Source organism: Pleurodeles waltl, chromosome 7 (assembly GCF_031143425.1).
Source record: "Pleurodeles waltl isolate 20211129_DDA chromosome 7, aPleWal1.hap1.20221129, whole genome shotgun sequence".
NCBI classification, from domain to species: Eukaryota; Metazoa; Chordata; class Amphibia; order Caudata; family Salamandridae; genus Pleurodeles; species Pleurodeles waltl.
The window spans coordinates 122637451-122653239 of record NC_090446.1 but is presented as its reverse complement, the minus strand read 5'-3'; the positions used below and the strand labels follow the sequence as shown (position 1 = coordinate 122653239).

The window sequence follows — 15789 nt, the reverse complement described above, 5'->3', positions numbered from 1 at the left end:
TCACTCTCCCAAAACTTTATTTCTAGCTTGCTGTTTTTTCTTGCTTGCATTTTCCTTTTTCTTTTGTTCTACCTCATAATGTTTCTAGTTGCTTCCTTTTTTTTTTGCTGGGAACCAGGTACCCAATTGTAGCACTTGACTTTCTCAGAGTTGGGAAGCACAGTAGTCCAAGGCCAACTGGAGGGAAGTGGTGTGGGCTAGTAACTATTTCACTGGTACGCAAAAACAACACTTGATAAATTAATGTTGAGTCACTGACTTTTCCTTTAAAAAGGAAAAGTACTTTATTAAACCCACTAAATACTATACATTGAATTTCAAATATGTACAGTCTGTTAGATGAATGCAGCTTTAGTGACACACTCATAGCAGGTAACACCCCTCGTGTCCTGCATCCTATAATCACAATACTCTCTACTTATACTAGACACAATATAATATGTGGGGATGTTTTTATCAATAAGGCAGACCTATTGGCTTTTCACAATGTCACCACATTAGTAAAAGTAGAAAACTGGTAATAATCCATCACTGCAACTCTATGGAAATTGCCTTAGAGTTTTAAGTCTAATAACAAAATATGTTCAGACTAGATGATGCGTGATATATGCATGAGTTTTGTGATTGAAGGATTTGGAGAAATCAGATGCAGATTGGCTAAATGGTGGTGGTCTCAGGTTTGGAGAGACATGTGCTTTGGAGTGGCCAATGATAGTGGGTTCCTAGATAATAGTATATGGGCTGAACGAGTTGTGTTTGACCAAAAGGTCATAAAGACATGTTGTTTCTAGTGCTATTTACCTCTAAATCATTGGGGAGACCCCAAAATATGTCTATGGTTAGAGTCCAAAAATCCTTAAGATGGTTCTGCCATGTGCACTGTCCAGGTTCAAGTGTTTTGACAAACTCAGTAGTAGGCTGAGTGCTTTCCTAAAAAATATTGGTATAGAAGGACTTGGACTTGCCATCTTCATCTCCAACAAATACATATATAGTGCAACAAACCCCATATTTGAATACTTCAAAAGCTGCTGAGTGGTATTCGATTGGGGGTCAACAGAGTTTGAAGGCCTTTATACACAAGGTGTATGGCTATCTGATGAAAACCCTCCCTAAAGTGGATAGGTGATTTGAAAATATGTTGTCACAGTTTATAGGGATCCTAGCAATGTGGGAATATTATCGCCATGGGAATTTTTTAGATATTCAGAAAGGGTAAAACTTGTGTGTGTGTGCCGCGCGCGCGCCTTGAAAAATCATAAAAGTGTTACTAGACCTGCAGGTCGAGTAGCTTGAATAATCTACTTGCCCTAACTGTAATGAACTTGACCTGGAAACGGGTCTCAAATTGTGTGATCCTAGGCAAATATTGTATTTTACAGTCAGCTTTTTCTTCATCATTACATGTGAGTGTACCTTCAAATATATGAATTCAGCATTTCTGCTGTAAAAATAACCTCTTTTGTGTGATTAAATACACTAAACGTTTGCTCCATGTATAATAAATCTAGCCCACATATAGGGTACACATGATCCATTCATGACTTGCCTCTTAGTTTACTAATAGCTATGCCATCAAGCAGGATTGTTTCTCAATGTGTTTAAACATTCACTTTTAATCAATATATTACTAAAGCATGATGTTTTAGCGCACCGTCATTTACAGACAGTAAATTTCCAAGAAATATCCAAAAACCTTCCCACTAACATGCAGCTTTACTGATAAACTATATAGTGTATTTACAATAATCTGTGAACATTGGGTTTCAGAAAACATTTATAATTTGCACATCACCAAGTAAAGTGTTCTGACTTTTTTTTCATCCTATTAAAATATTTTATATCACACAGAAGTACAAAAAATGGTCTTTCACAACTACTGAAATATATTTTGAAATGTTTGTAAAGTTGACTTAGTTATATAAACCAAGGAAAAACCTGATACCAACAGCCTTTCATTTCACATAGGTCAGACAGTTCACCTTACAAAATCTCGGACCTCTGCAGTCACAAGGAAAATTATTTGCACTGCAAGAGAACAAACTGAGTTTTGACCTCTGTCTCTGAACACAGAGCATATGTGACAAGAATAATATTTAAATGCAGCTTAATTGCTAATCCAGTTTCTGACTGAACAGAACACCTATTCTTTTTCCACAAGCCAGAAGGGTCAAGTGGAGTCTAAAAATAGCTTGACCTCCTAAAATAAAACTTGCCATATTAGGGAGTGGTCCAGTAGATTTTTCGAGCCCTGTGTGGTGGGTGGTCCGTCTGATATCTTCTGTTGGGTGTTAGTGCAAGATGTATAATGGCAACACACGTTTCTACCTAGTATGTAAATTAATTAACTATTTAGTTGTGTGGGAGTGAGATTTCAGGCACACCCCAGCCAAATGTTTTTCCAGAAAAACATGCTTAATTAGGCAAAATGTACTTATAATAAAAAATATTGCAATAGTTTGATACAAAATCACATTTGGCTTAAATAGTACATACTATTACACAGTAAAAAACAAAAAGCAGGAAATGGTGTCGTAATGATTAACTAAGCAGGGCTGCCCTAGCTCATCATGGGGAAACAGGGAGACAGGCAGTTATTGTTTTTTCAGCCCTGTGATAAAAATCATAAATACTTTCTATCTTTTTTCACTGTTATTTTTGGCCAGGAACACCAGTTATGGTTGGAGTGGGTCTCGGCTATCATTCGACGACTTTAACCGTTGCTTTCCTTTTGTTTCCATTTTCATCCGGAATCCTAGCAGTTTTTGCTGCTTTTCCCATAAATTATCCCCCCTTCATGTCTTTCGACTGCTGTGCTTGCGATTATCCATAAAGGTCCAGCTTGCCGTTTGAATTGTCTGCAAAAACAACTTAGATTTGTGTGTGGTATGTCTTCCTGACACTAGTTCCAACAAAGGGTGCAACATTTGATGAAAACTAATACAGGTGGTTGCAGCACAGCGGGTTGGGTTCAGTTTTGGGCAAGAAGAGGCATAATTGGGAAGAGGACTTCTGTAGCATCCCCATCTGCATTTGAGGTGACAAAAACTGTACCCCCCCCCCCCCCCCCCCCCCCATCAATATCTTGTGACACCTCTGCTAAGATGCTTGATGTCAAGGCAGCCTAAGGTTTCAATGTTGAGAACTTCTGAATATTCTGTTTTTATAAAGTATTTCCCATTGTCGAGAGATGGACCAACAATGGAAGGTTTTCTGTAAGAGGTTTGCACCTTCTATGAAAGCTGGATTGATATTAGCTCATAACACAGGGAATAATTCTGCTACCTCCAGATTATCCACAACCTGAGAGGGATAGGGCAGTTGATACCAAATCTGACCTTAAGGAAAGTGCAGTGCAACCTCCTGCAGCAGTTGCAGCGATGCAAAGGGCTCATTCTTGCCATTCACCTGCTGTACCAAACCTAAACATACTTCTTCCTTTGGCTCCTAGAGCACCTAAAACAGTACAATACAAGCTCTAACTATGATCACAAAGTCCAAAGATATTTTTAATATAACTCATGTTTCAGTCTGCTTTCCAAGCAGAGGTGAGTTGCCTGTAAGGTTGCACAAAAGACACAGATGAGGACTCTGATCTCTTTGTGGATCCTTCCAACACCACAAGTGAGTCTCCTTATCCAAAAAAAGAGTCCGAAGGCACAGGCATAACAATACTGACTTAGTTTCTGGCTCTATCTCCCCTGCAGATTGTAATGCTTTTTTCTTTTTACCAATGTCTGAATCTGCTCCATTGAATATTCACCCATAGACAATCTCATCTCTTCGTAACCCGTCCAATAGAGCAGCAAGGAAGTTTAAGATTGAATCTTTTAACAGCCGAGATGCAAATCTCAGCTGTTTTTGAAACTATTCAAAAAAGTGGTAAGCTTGCTCTATAGTTCCTCTACTACCTGCACTTATGGAACCGATGGTGGACACCTTTGTTAACACCTGCTCACTTCGTCCAGTAAAAGATGGTTGAAAATGAAAATTTGCCCATAGACATTGATCAAATATTCTACTATACTGTGGCACACTCTTTGGTGATTGCAGCTGTGAATAAAATATTGAATATGTTGGCCAGTCCCCCAGAGAAAAAAAAGAGTAGGGAATTTGTATTGGGCAGAGGGAGTTGCAGACATCTACTGCGATTGTCAGGGATACAGGTTCTTCTGCCCTCATTGGTCTGTATGATCGATCCTTGTGAGGTTTGTTCGACCAGTTCATGGTGCATCTTCCAGGATACAAAAGAGAAGACTTTCAGGAAATTATTAAATATGGCATGCCCTTTTCTGACAGACTTATCGATGTGGTGAAGGATATATCCAACCTTGCCACCGCTGACATCAACCATGAAAAATCCATCAGACACCTTTGATGTCTGACGCAATCCTCTGACACCTCAAGCAAAGCAGAAGATGTTGGAGGTTTCATTTAATAGATCTTCATTGTTTGGGCCACAAGCTGATGAAGAAATTTAAAAAATGAAAACTGAAGCACAAACCCTAAGTGCAGTTTGGTTGGAAAAGAAGGAAGAGTTTTCTGAATGTTCAGCTTTCAGGCTATGGCATGACCAAGTAATGTTTAATATATCCTGTTATAGAAATGACAGCTACAGGAGCAGAAACAACAGCAAACTCAGTCGGTTCCACATCAGAAGTCTTCCTGAGGCAGAAGGAATGATCAGAAGCCTTTATCTGCCACAGTGAAAACATCCATGAAACAGTGACTCCATTTGTTACCCCACCGTTTCAGACCTCAGTGGGTGGGGGTAACCTACTGTCACACTGCATGGTAAAAGGTTATAAAGGATGCACAGCTGCTAGATGGCGGCAGAGAGTGTGTATTGTGTCTTTATTTCCTACCGCTCTGTTTGGGTGCTAAAAAGTAGCCCGTTCTGTTTCTCACATTGGCCTAATCCAGTGGCATGTAAAGTTACTCTGTGTATGGAAACCAAAGTAAAAAGAACAGATGATGGACTTAATGCGGAACAAATCAAACATTTACCCCCAGTCACAGATCTGGGTTTACTCCATCTGTGATTCTGCTCACCATGCCACCCAAGTTTGGACCCAGCCCATATGCAAATCAGTCTTGACCCTGCTCCCCCTGGGAGCAGTCCAGCCCGCACTGCAAAGCCATGTCCTCCCTGGCCGGAAACAAGCATCCTAGGACCGGTTTCACGGTATCAACCCTCCTCAGGCAGGCTAGCTTGAATCTAGTGGCACAGTGAGCACAGGACCCATGTCTGGGCATACCCTTCCCTCTTAGGGAAACAAGAGCAAAAAGAACAGATGATGGATGGAATGCAGAACAAATCAAACATTCACCCCTAGTCACAGATCTAAGTTTGAGCCATCAGTTGTTTTGCTCACAACATCACCCAAGTTTAGACCCAGCCATATGCAAATCATTCTTGACACTGTGACCCATGGGAACAGTCCAGCCCGAACTGCCAGGCCAGGTCCTCCCTGGACTGGAAACACGAATCATGGGACTGGGTTCCAGGTATTGCCCCTCCTCAGCTAGGCTAACTTGAATCCAGTGGCGCAGTAAGCACAGGACTCACTTCTTTGCATACCCTTCCCACTTAGGGTGACAAAAGCCAATAAAAAAAAAAAAAACAGATGATAGATGGATGTGGAACAAATCAAACATTCACCCCCAGTCACAGATCATTGTTTAATCCATTATTTTTTTGTTGCTCACCACACCACCCCAATTTGCGCACAGCCATGTGCAAATCAGTCATGACCCATCTCTCTATGGGAACAGTCCAGCCCGAACTGTCAGGCCAGGCCCTCCCTGGACCAGAAACAAGCATCCTGGGACTAGTTTCGGGGTATCCTCCCCTCATCAGCCAGGCTAGCTTGAATCCAGTGGCACGGTGAGCATAGGACCCACATTTGGGCACACCCTTCCCACTTAGGTCGACAAAAGCAAAAAGAACAGATGGTGTGATTGTCCGATTCAGGCACATCAACTCCAAGATGATTTTGATTGTTCTAGTTTGACTGCGGCAGTGATGGTATCCAGCCTTTTTCCCATTGCTTCTGCTTCCACATAAGAACTTTCTGATCAAACTAGATCTGCTCTCCAGGGGGAAACTGCCATAACCACACGTCTGTAACTACGCAGAGCCTGAACCACGCATGTGTTACAATGCATACACCTTTACCACGCATAGCCTTAACCACGTATTTATTTTCGAATGATATGCCTTAACCAAGCATGCCTTTACAATGAATTAAGTTGTAAAGGCACGCATGGTAAGGGCATATGCGTGGTTGTGGTGATTAGGACAAATGTGTGGTAAAGGCACGGAAAAGGATGTCAGCGTTGTTAGAGGAAACAGAACAACCTCTCCGTGTCCTCTTTATAACCTGCCTGGAGAGCTGCCTCGTGGTGGGGAGAATGAGATAAGGGGATTGGGGGGTTTAGGTTTAAGGGGGGGTTAGGCTTTAGTATAGGGCACGGGGAGTCATGGGGCGAAGGTGTTTGGGCTGGGGTCCTGTTTTAGGGCTTGGGGGTTATAGGTTTAGTGTCGGGGTGGGCGATGTTAGGACTTGGGGGCGAGTATTTGTTTTTTTAAAAAGGGTTGGGGTCGGGGGCTTTGGGGGGTGGCTTTAGGGACTGGTAGGTGTATGGCTTTAAGGTTGGGGAAGGGGGTCGCTCTGGGGTCAGGTTTTAGGGCTTGGGGGTTCAACTTTAGGATTTAGGGGGGGCAGCTTTAGGGTCCAGGGCAGGGGTTGCTATTTTTTTTTTTAAAGGGCTGTGGGTGGGGGAGGGGGCATTGAGGTCCATTTTTAGTGTCCAGAGCATGAGCCAGGGAAATCGTTAACCACGTATATGCATTTACCATACATTCTTTTACAACGAAATGCTTTGTAAAAGCGTGTGAGGTAAATGCATATTCATTGTTAGATATGCTTGGTTAAGGTAATGCAGGGTAATGGCATTCGCGGTGTAACACGTGTGGTAAAAGTATGTGTTGCAACAGAATTTATTGTTCTGTCATACAGCCCTCTTCCGGATGTTAACAAGATTCTTCACCCCAGCCTTCAGTCACTGAACTTTGCAGCTTGGCTCCAGAGGTCTTGCAATATAGACACATGAAGCTACACAATGATTTCATGGTTATCCTAAAGGTAGCAAAACGCCCTCCGATGATGTCTTCATACACATTCAAGGCTCTGCTTATTGTGCATCAGAAGAAAGGTAGACCTGAGAATACACCAGAATGAAAAAGTATTACATTCATTTCCTAGATAAATTTTCTGTATCTGAGGTCATTTGGCTGCCTTCACTCCTTACCATACGTCTCTATCTGGGACCTCATTCTTCACAATCCAAGTGATTAAGGATTTCTTAGAAGGCTTGAGGAAAGTATTTCCCTCAGTTAGGAAACAATCTCCTCCTTAGAGTTCAATATGCTTTCAAATTAAGAGGGGCCACTGCACAGGGCTCAGTTGTATTATTATTTTCTTTGCACGTTTGTTTACTTATAGCCACTACTTTCTCAAGAAGCATGAGCGAGCTTTAAGCTCTCCATACTGAAGAGCCTTGCATGGTTGTCAGTCAAAATAAAGTTTTGTTACATACTCTCCCGTCTTGTCTTTCTAAAGTAGTTTCAGATTTTCTTATAAACTAAGCCTTTCTTTTGCGGCCTTTTGTCATAAATCGCTCAGCTCTGTCAGAGTTCATTGCACAGTCTTTATGGTCTGAGGGTTTTACATAATTTTTTAGAAAGAACTAAATATATTCCTGAAGCTAAAATGTTTTTTTGTAAATTATGGGGCTGTGCGGAGCAGACTACTGCTAGATGGATTGTCTCCTGTATAGTTACTTGTAAGAGGAAAGCTTATAGACCACTACCTGGTACACCTAACACACGTTCTTCAGGGGAAAAGGCAGCCACTGATGTTAAAATGCCCCATTCCTGACATTTTTAGGGCTGCTAGTAGAAGGCCAGCTGTTTGCAAAGTCAGGTTTTGGACTCTCACTCAAAGCCAGGCACTCTATTATGTCTGGTTTCTCTTCGTAGCTTGTTTCATTAGGTGTTAAATCCTGATTCTGCTTGGTGTTGGGTTAATTATGAACATTGAGGAAAATCCCATGGTCAAGAAGGAAAGTAGTTTAGTCCTTTACCACAAGTATTCTCTTTATTAATTATTAAAAGCATCACCTTTGTCACCACTTTCCGGAGCCACAGGTTTGAATTTGGGCACCCTGTTGCAGTTTTCTCTGCGCTTCAGAAATGGACTGCCTCTCTCTGGGCATGATGGGATAGTGTGGCCTTCTGGAATTCTTAAAGTGGCAGGGACACATTTTTCCAGCACTACTAAGTATTAGGACTTCATTTCTTGCATTTTGTTTTTTAGTATGTAATGCTGTTTTTATCAAAATGTGATTCTGTTTCAGTTTGGTAAATTGTATATTGAAAAACGGTAAACGTTGTCTTAACTGGACATGTTTTTCTGGAAAACATTGTTTGTTGAAATGCGTAATGGGATCTCATTGTAGTGTGGATATAATTCTACCTTTATGAATTCAGAGGGAACAGCCATGGAGAAAAAGTAGTTCTATAAGTAAAAACCTTTACCCTTTAAGCCTGGTGATGTCATGAATTATCCACAAAGCCTGGTTGTAAACAGCAGAGTTGATTAGGTGGGGCATCATGAGGGAGTAAACATTTGCGGTTTATGGATATGGTATCACATTCGTGTAACTTTTGTTTTTGACACCTCTTCTATTTTGTGTCCATTTGGTGTGAAGTGGTGGTCCTCCAGATGTTACTGTCTGTGTGTTGATATTATCTGTGTTCTAATTTTTTTCATGTAGTTCTAGAATTATTGCATCCCATTGCATGTCCCTTAGATGGCTACTGTCCAGTTTTGTGGGTTATGGACATTATCCATTTCCATTTGCAAATTTATTTGTTAATCTGTGATGTTCAGTCACATGGAGAAATAAACTTGTTGTCTCTGAGGAACAGACAAACCTAAGAGGAGTGTGGGTTTTATTACCCTCTATAGTGAATTTTCAAAGCTACCCCATCATAATGTTCATGTAAACAGTGCGGTTGCCAGAGAATATTAGGAGGTATTGGTAACACCTTATGCTATAATAACATCTAGGGATACCCTAGTTGCTAATGCATTCCACTTGGCAATTTATTTACCTTGTATGTGTATTTGTGTTAATGAAGTCAGATTCCTCATCACTAGTATGTTTCTTGGACATCTTAGACCACGAGAGTCAATCCCACAACACCATACTGAACCAAAGATTTTTTTTCTTCAATTGTTTTGTGTATGTGCATGGCCATGTATGCCTACATGTGTCTTTCCTTCCATGTATTAATTTGTTTTTCTTAGACACAAGTCAGTTTTGTTACAGCGTTACTTTAGACCAGCATCTCCCAAACTGTGGGTCATGAGCTGGTTTTTGCTGGGTCACAAAAGTCTAAATGTTAGTAATATTTTAAATGATTAGTCCTGCTTGTATACTAGTGCAAATATGGTGAAGAATGCCCCTAAGTACAGTTTTTTTAACAAACGCTTGCACGTATTCCCAAGCAAGACTCTAAGTGAACCTTCCAGTATTTGTTACTGCTGTTTTTGTAGTTCACAAAGCTATTACAACAAAGAATGCGCTCATTGTACATGATCACACACACAACCATACCACTTGTGATTGACTTTAACACTTAAATTCTGAAATATGGATGTGGTTTGTTCAAGAGCTGCTGAATTTAGATTTGGGGAACCGGGTTCGAGGGCTGCCGTTGCACACCGTTCTATGATTATGGGCTAATCACTTATATTCTTGTGCTGAGAATAAAAAGAACCTGACCCTGTGGAATGTAATCTGGTGCTCATGTAAAGTGCTCCAGTGCCCTCGGGCTGTGCTTGTACTAATACACACATGGGTTATCATTTTAACGCAAAAATGTATATGGGCCATTAGCCCATACTCTGCTACTGAATGGGTTTATCAAATTAGCTAAAATCACTGGTACCAACACCAAGGCTTTTTAGAAGCCTTGTGATTTTAGTGACCAGATGCCACATGCCAGCGCCCCACTCTGAAATGTATTCCAGTTCCAGACTTCAGCGCAGCCACTTTTATTTGCAGATCAATATCTTGGTCACAGTCCAATATCGACAGTATGGTCAAGTTTGTGACACTTACAAACAATTGCTGTTTGCCTCATGTCTATTAAATCTAAGTGGGGTGCGAATGTTTGTTACTTCAAAAATTGGGTATTGGTTCGAAAATGTTTAGGAATCGCTAATGCACACTACAGTTCCTCTCGTACGAATGCACTTCTAAGCATATTTGTCTGCATCTGTTCTTTTCTTAAATATAAACTTATTTTGTCTGCATGAATATAGTGTCCTCCAATTGGATTTAAGCTGTTTGTTCATTGAGATTCGAGCTAGTCTGTCTGAATTTGAAATCTTATTAACTCAACCAGTCACATTTTCAAATAAACTAAAGAGCCACCATGCCCTTTTCCTGCAAAGTATCAACAACCCACCTTCACTTTCCTGAACTATGATTTCATTTAAACGTTCTGTGTACTAGGAGTAAAGAGATATTTGGGAAGGACTTCGCCTGTTTTTCTGTTGAACACAAGAATATGTGTTCTGCGCTAAGGCTTCGGCTCTAAGACCTGTTATGAGGCAATTTACTGATTCTTTCTAATTTCAGCTCGATTTAGGGCCACAAAATGCAGCTCAATTAAAAAATATATATATATATATATTTTTTTAACAATTACATTTGAACCTTTTACATCCTTGGATCTTTCCTTTCATCATTGTAATGTAAGTTGCTTTGATGTAAATCTGCTTTGTGGGTTATGGATCTGAGTAAGGTGAGGATAACATGCATGTTTCAGAATGTTTTTCAGCTTTTGGGTGTTTTTTCAGTGGAGGAATAAACAACTGCTTTAGATTTACTACAAGGAGGCAAGGCTGGCAATTGCGGTTTTTGTTGTAACAGTAATTGAGCGGCCAACCTTGGAGTCAATTTATAGGAGAGATTAGTCAGAAAATGTAAATGTGAAGTTTAAAAAGAAATATTGTACTTGACTTGGCCTGCCTGGGGGCAAATTGCTGCATAGCAGAAAAGAGATAAGAGTTGCTCTGTGGACAGAAAGCTAAATATGGATGCCAACTGTGAATATGGTAGAGTGGGGAAGCAACAGGAATCATAGACATTGAACACAAAAAAAATCCTTTTTGTTCATTGAATTTTGGAAAACGAAAGGTCAGTACAGTCGGTGTTGTAACACAAGGGGAATGGCTGGATTTTGAGGAAGTAAACAAGGTTGAAAAACACAACATTTTTGCCTACAAGGTGCGGCATAGATAGGATAATCCACTCCACTAGGAGGACCTCTCCAGAAAAGCACCTGGCAGTGGTTAGGTGCAGATTGCAGTTGGTTTGAGTGTGATGTTAAAGCAACACAGGTACCAATAGTAAGCCGTTTCTAATATGCAGAGTTTAGAACACGTTACCAGGATCTCAAGATGATTTTCGATAGCAGACTGATGAGGATTGTTTTTTAAAGTTAGTGACAGTTGATTTTCCAATGTTATTTATTTTAATATTTGTACATTATAGTAGCAGAGTTTGATTTTTTTTTTCTGGATGCTTGGTCTTCTTTTGTGTTTGATTATTTTAGAAATGGGTGCTGTTGTGTTTTTTGTTAGTTAGACCTATTAGACAGCGCACGTGCTACCTGGTGCGAGATGTATTAGTAGTTTACAGTGAGTTTAGAGCTTTCCCATTGCTTGCTTTTTTTGGCTCCATTATCAGCCTCATTTGCTTGCTTCTTATTTGTTGGCGTGTGTGGGTTTTCTATCCTCTTTTTGAGTTGGTCTTTCCCCTTGAACATAGATGCATTACTTGTGTCCTTCCATGGCTTCTCTTGCACACTCTCACTTTCTCTTTTTGTTTAAGCATGCAGCAAAAGCGCCTGTGTTTCCCACCTATTGCCCTTATCTTCTTCTCCTCCGCTGAGCTTGCTTGTGCTCCTGATTTCCCGCTCATGTGTTTCTCCCCCACCCTCCTCCGTATTGCCCTTGTGTAGTTTTCCCAGTGCATCATCCATTTGAGAGAGAGAGAGAAAGAGACACATACACCCCCACACACACACACACACACACTCTGTTAGAATCTCCCACTTGTGTCCTATGTTTTGGTTCCCTAACCTTCCTTGATTCTGCATACCCCCACACTGCTTTTTTTCCTTTTTGTGTATCGATCCAATGCAAATCAACAAAAAACATTAAAAAAGTACTTGTGTCTTTTGTAGGCATGTCCAAGTGCCTACAATATGATGCAGCTGGCCACATAGGCTTTTTTTTCTTTTCATTTTTAAAGACATTGCTGCACAGCATCAGGGATGCTTCCTGGCATAGTTAAAACCATTGCTGAATCCAGTAGATCCCAAAAGTGAGACCTCTTGGCTTTACCAATGCATCGTATGACTCTGAAACCAGTTAATGCATGTAAGAGTTTATGAAGTGGGGAGAAGGGTCACCAAAGGCACATCTGATCTACAAAAAAAATTCCATTGTGCAGGAGTGCTCCAGAAGTGGTTCCACAGGCACGCCGTACGGAAGCAGTCTGCTCTGAGTCTGAAGCATCTGTGCCATAAAATGCCTCCTTTCTTTGTAAGTCCTCAAAGGAACTATATCCCTGCAACACAAATAGTAATCCTTCTTTCCATCTTGACTTTCAGTGCGACTGGCTTTACCACACGGTCTGATATTGGTCCTGCTCGAGATGCTAATGACCCTGTGGATGATCGCCATGCTCCACCCGGGAAGAGGACTGTTGGTGACCAGATGAAGAAAAACCAGGCAGACGATGATGATGAAGATCTCAATGACACTAATTATGATGAGGTAACTCTGAAACGATGTGTAATGTAACTGGCACTTAAAAGCTTCTTTGGGAGGAAAATGCTTGAAGTTCCTCCTTTCCCTGATTTATGTCCCTTTCTGATAGGGAAAACTCTTCAATAGTTTGCTTAATACCGCTAGCCGTACACAAAGTGATGTAGCTTCTTTTACGTTTCTTTTACATGTGAAATAGGAAATATTGACAAGGTATTAGGCTTCTGGCTACAGGGTGGTTCTTACAGTGTGAACGCTTATCACTCAGTGTTTCCTTAGAGAAGTAAGAAGAGCAAAGCTCACCAATGACTATAGGTGTGCATAAATAACTGTTTTCCATGGTTAGTGGTCAGAGTGGTTTCGACATTTTATAAAGACTTGAGGACTATTTGTGACTGTGGGACCTAAGCTCAATTCATGGTTATGGTTTCTTCTCAGTTTAATGGCTATGCCGGCAGTCTGTTCTCGAGTGGACCGTATGAAAAGGATGACGAAGAAGCAGATGCGATATACGCAGCCCTGGACAAGCGAATGGATGAAAGAAGAAAGGAGCGAAGGTTTGATAATTTACAAATCCTGTTCCAAGGTTTCCATCAACATTCATTTCAGCTACATCTTAGATCACTCTGAGATTGTAACAGGTGGTTAGATTGTTTGTGGTAACAGAATATAGCTTCCTTAAGTTGGTGAACTGAAAAGCTAACATAATGATGCAGCTAAACTAAGCTGTGTTTGAGAACGACACACGTTTTAAATGTGCCTCCATTTGTAACTTTATGGCTTAGAAACACCATTGCTTTCCTGTTAAATGTCATAAACTTAACATTGCTTAAAGTGCTCTGGTAGTTGTTGGGTTACAGGAAGGTTTGGGAACTTGAGTTCTCTTATATTACTGCCTTGTTGCTTTCTGCAGCGTCCAGTTGTCTTTCAGTGGAATGTAATAGCTTGTCACAGAAGCATGCAAGTGAAACTGTGGAGAGAGCCAGTGACGCCTTGGCTAGTATGGGTCAGTGTCTAACAAATAAATCTCACCTACTTGGGAACTAAAACTCACTGGAAAGTAAAGAATAGATGTTCTGCTTACCCATGTTGAAAGATATATATTTAGTCAAATACAAACCATTTCAGTTAATTCAAAAGAATTTGATGGGGGAAATATCGAATCACAGAAAGCGTGGTGAAACGGCATCCTCACTTTCAATGCCTTGTCTTCCAAAGGAGTTGCAAAGTCCTGCGGAATAACCTACATCAGTGATTCTAAACCTTTTGACTTGTGTGGACCTCCACTTAATCATTACTAGAATCCGGGAACTCTCACTGAGTCATTATTGGAATCCAGGAACCTTCAATGATTTGAACCGTGAAACAATTCACAAAATCATGGAAACAAGCATTCATCAAACAAATACACAAATTATGAAATATTTTATTTAAAAACACACACACACACCTCCCCCCACAATAATAATGGAAAAGTTGGAACTTTTCTAAATTCAATTGAGGTCACCCATCATCTATATTATATTCTGTTTGAAGCACTTGGACTGGCCCCGTCAATCAATCTTAGGATACCAACATTCATTTTTAGCCCCCAGTTCCAATTTTGTTCACATTAAAAAAAAATATATATGATTTTACTTATTGAGGCTTTATTTATATGCACTTGAGTCATTTGTTAATTTAATTTAATTTTCTAAGAAGTCGCGGGCCGTCTCATATGTGTTGCAGACCACAAGGGTCCTGGTACATAGTTTAAGAAGCTGTGCTAGGTGCAAATTACAAAAGTGTGCAGTGTTCTTTCTGTCCAGGTGGTTCCCTTGTGCAGATCACATTCTGCTTTGAGAAACATGACCATTCCATTTTCTTTTAGAGAGCAGAGGGAGAAAGAGGAGATTGAGAAATACCGTATGGAACGACCGAAAATCCAGCAGCAGTTTTCGGATTTAAAGGTAAGGAGTGAGTGATTGTGCACAACCCGTGCCTTCAGTACTGCACACTTCAATCTTCAGAACTCTGTCTATCTGATCAACAATCGTTTAGTCATGTCCACTCCCTGCAGCCTCCACTGGCTTGACATGATCTCTTGCAATTTCTCTACATCATATTCTAGGTTAACTCTTGCCAGACATTTTTCTGACCAGTTCATCTGGGCAGGTTTGCTTTTGCCCTCTACTATTGTGATTTCCTATGTAGGAGTTATATCTGAGAAGCTGGAATGCTAGGTAAGGTACCTTCCCCACAGACTTAATGCAAGGTGTGAATATTTAGCATGCAGTTTGTCTCAAAGCTTCCTTTTTGAATTATCATGAAGCATGTGCCAGAGTACAAGACTGGCAGGGAATGGCTCTGGTCATGGTGACTTTTGCATGCAAATATCTCCGCTCTGGAGCCAAAGTAATACCTACCAATAGGTTGAGAGAACAGAGCATCTCCAGCCAAAAAAAATGACCATTTCCATTAACAGGTGCCCCCATTGCCTTGATCCTCTCTCTGCTTCTCTCTCATGCTACCCTTTTAATTTTTGCTCACATCTCTACTTCCTTGTTCTTCTTTATCTATCTGCTTCCTTCAGATGATTGCCCCTATATTCAAATAACTTTTCTCTTAGTATTTACCGTACCTCTCCTCTTTCTCTCTCATGCTGAAATCTAAACTTTTAAACTTAAATATGTGGCTTTTCCTTAAACATCTAGCCACTCTCTATTTTTATGGATTTTTCTTATGGTTACACATAAGTATTTCTGGTAAAAAAAATAAAAAAAGCTGCAAATTATCAAAATGTGCCTTGCTCACAAAATTAAGCATAATCAATACATTCCTTAACCTCTTTCTTGTCTTGGATTGTTTGTGTGAATGTTCTATTTTGTCAATTTAC

General features: G+C 40.5%; 1 protein-coding gene across 1 annotated transcript in view; it reads left to right on the top strand.

The window, feature by feature from the left end:
* PRPF6 (pre-mRNA processing factor 6) overlaps nucleotides 1-15789 on the top strand; it is a 594778-nt gene that overhangs the window by 40176 nt on the left and 538813 nt on the right. Inside the window, exons 2-4 of the mRNA XM_069243240.1 lie at nucleotides 12758-12923; nucleotides 13353-13471; nucleotides 14785-14863. Of these exons, the coding sequence (XP_069099341.1) occupies nucleotides 12758-12923; nucleotides 13353-13471; nucleotides 14785-14863 (364 nt within the window). The remainder of the gene's footprint in view (nucleotides 1-12757; nucleotides 12924-13352; nucleotides 13472-14784; nucleotides 14864-15789) is intronic.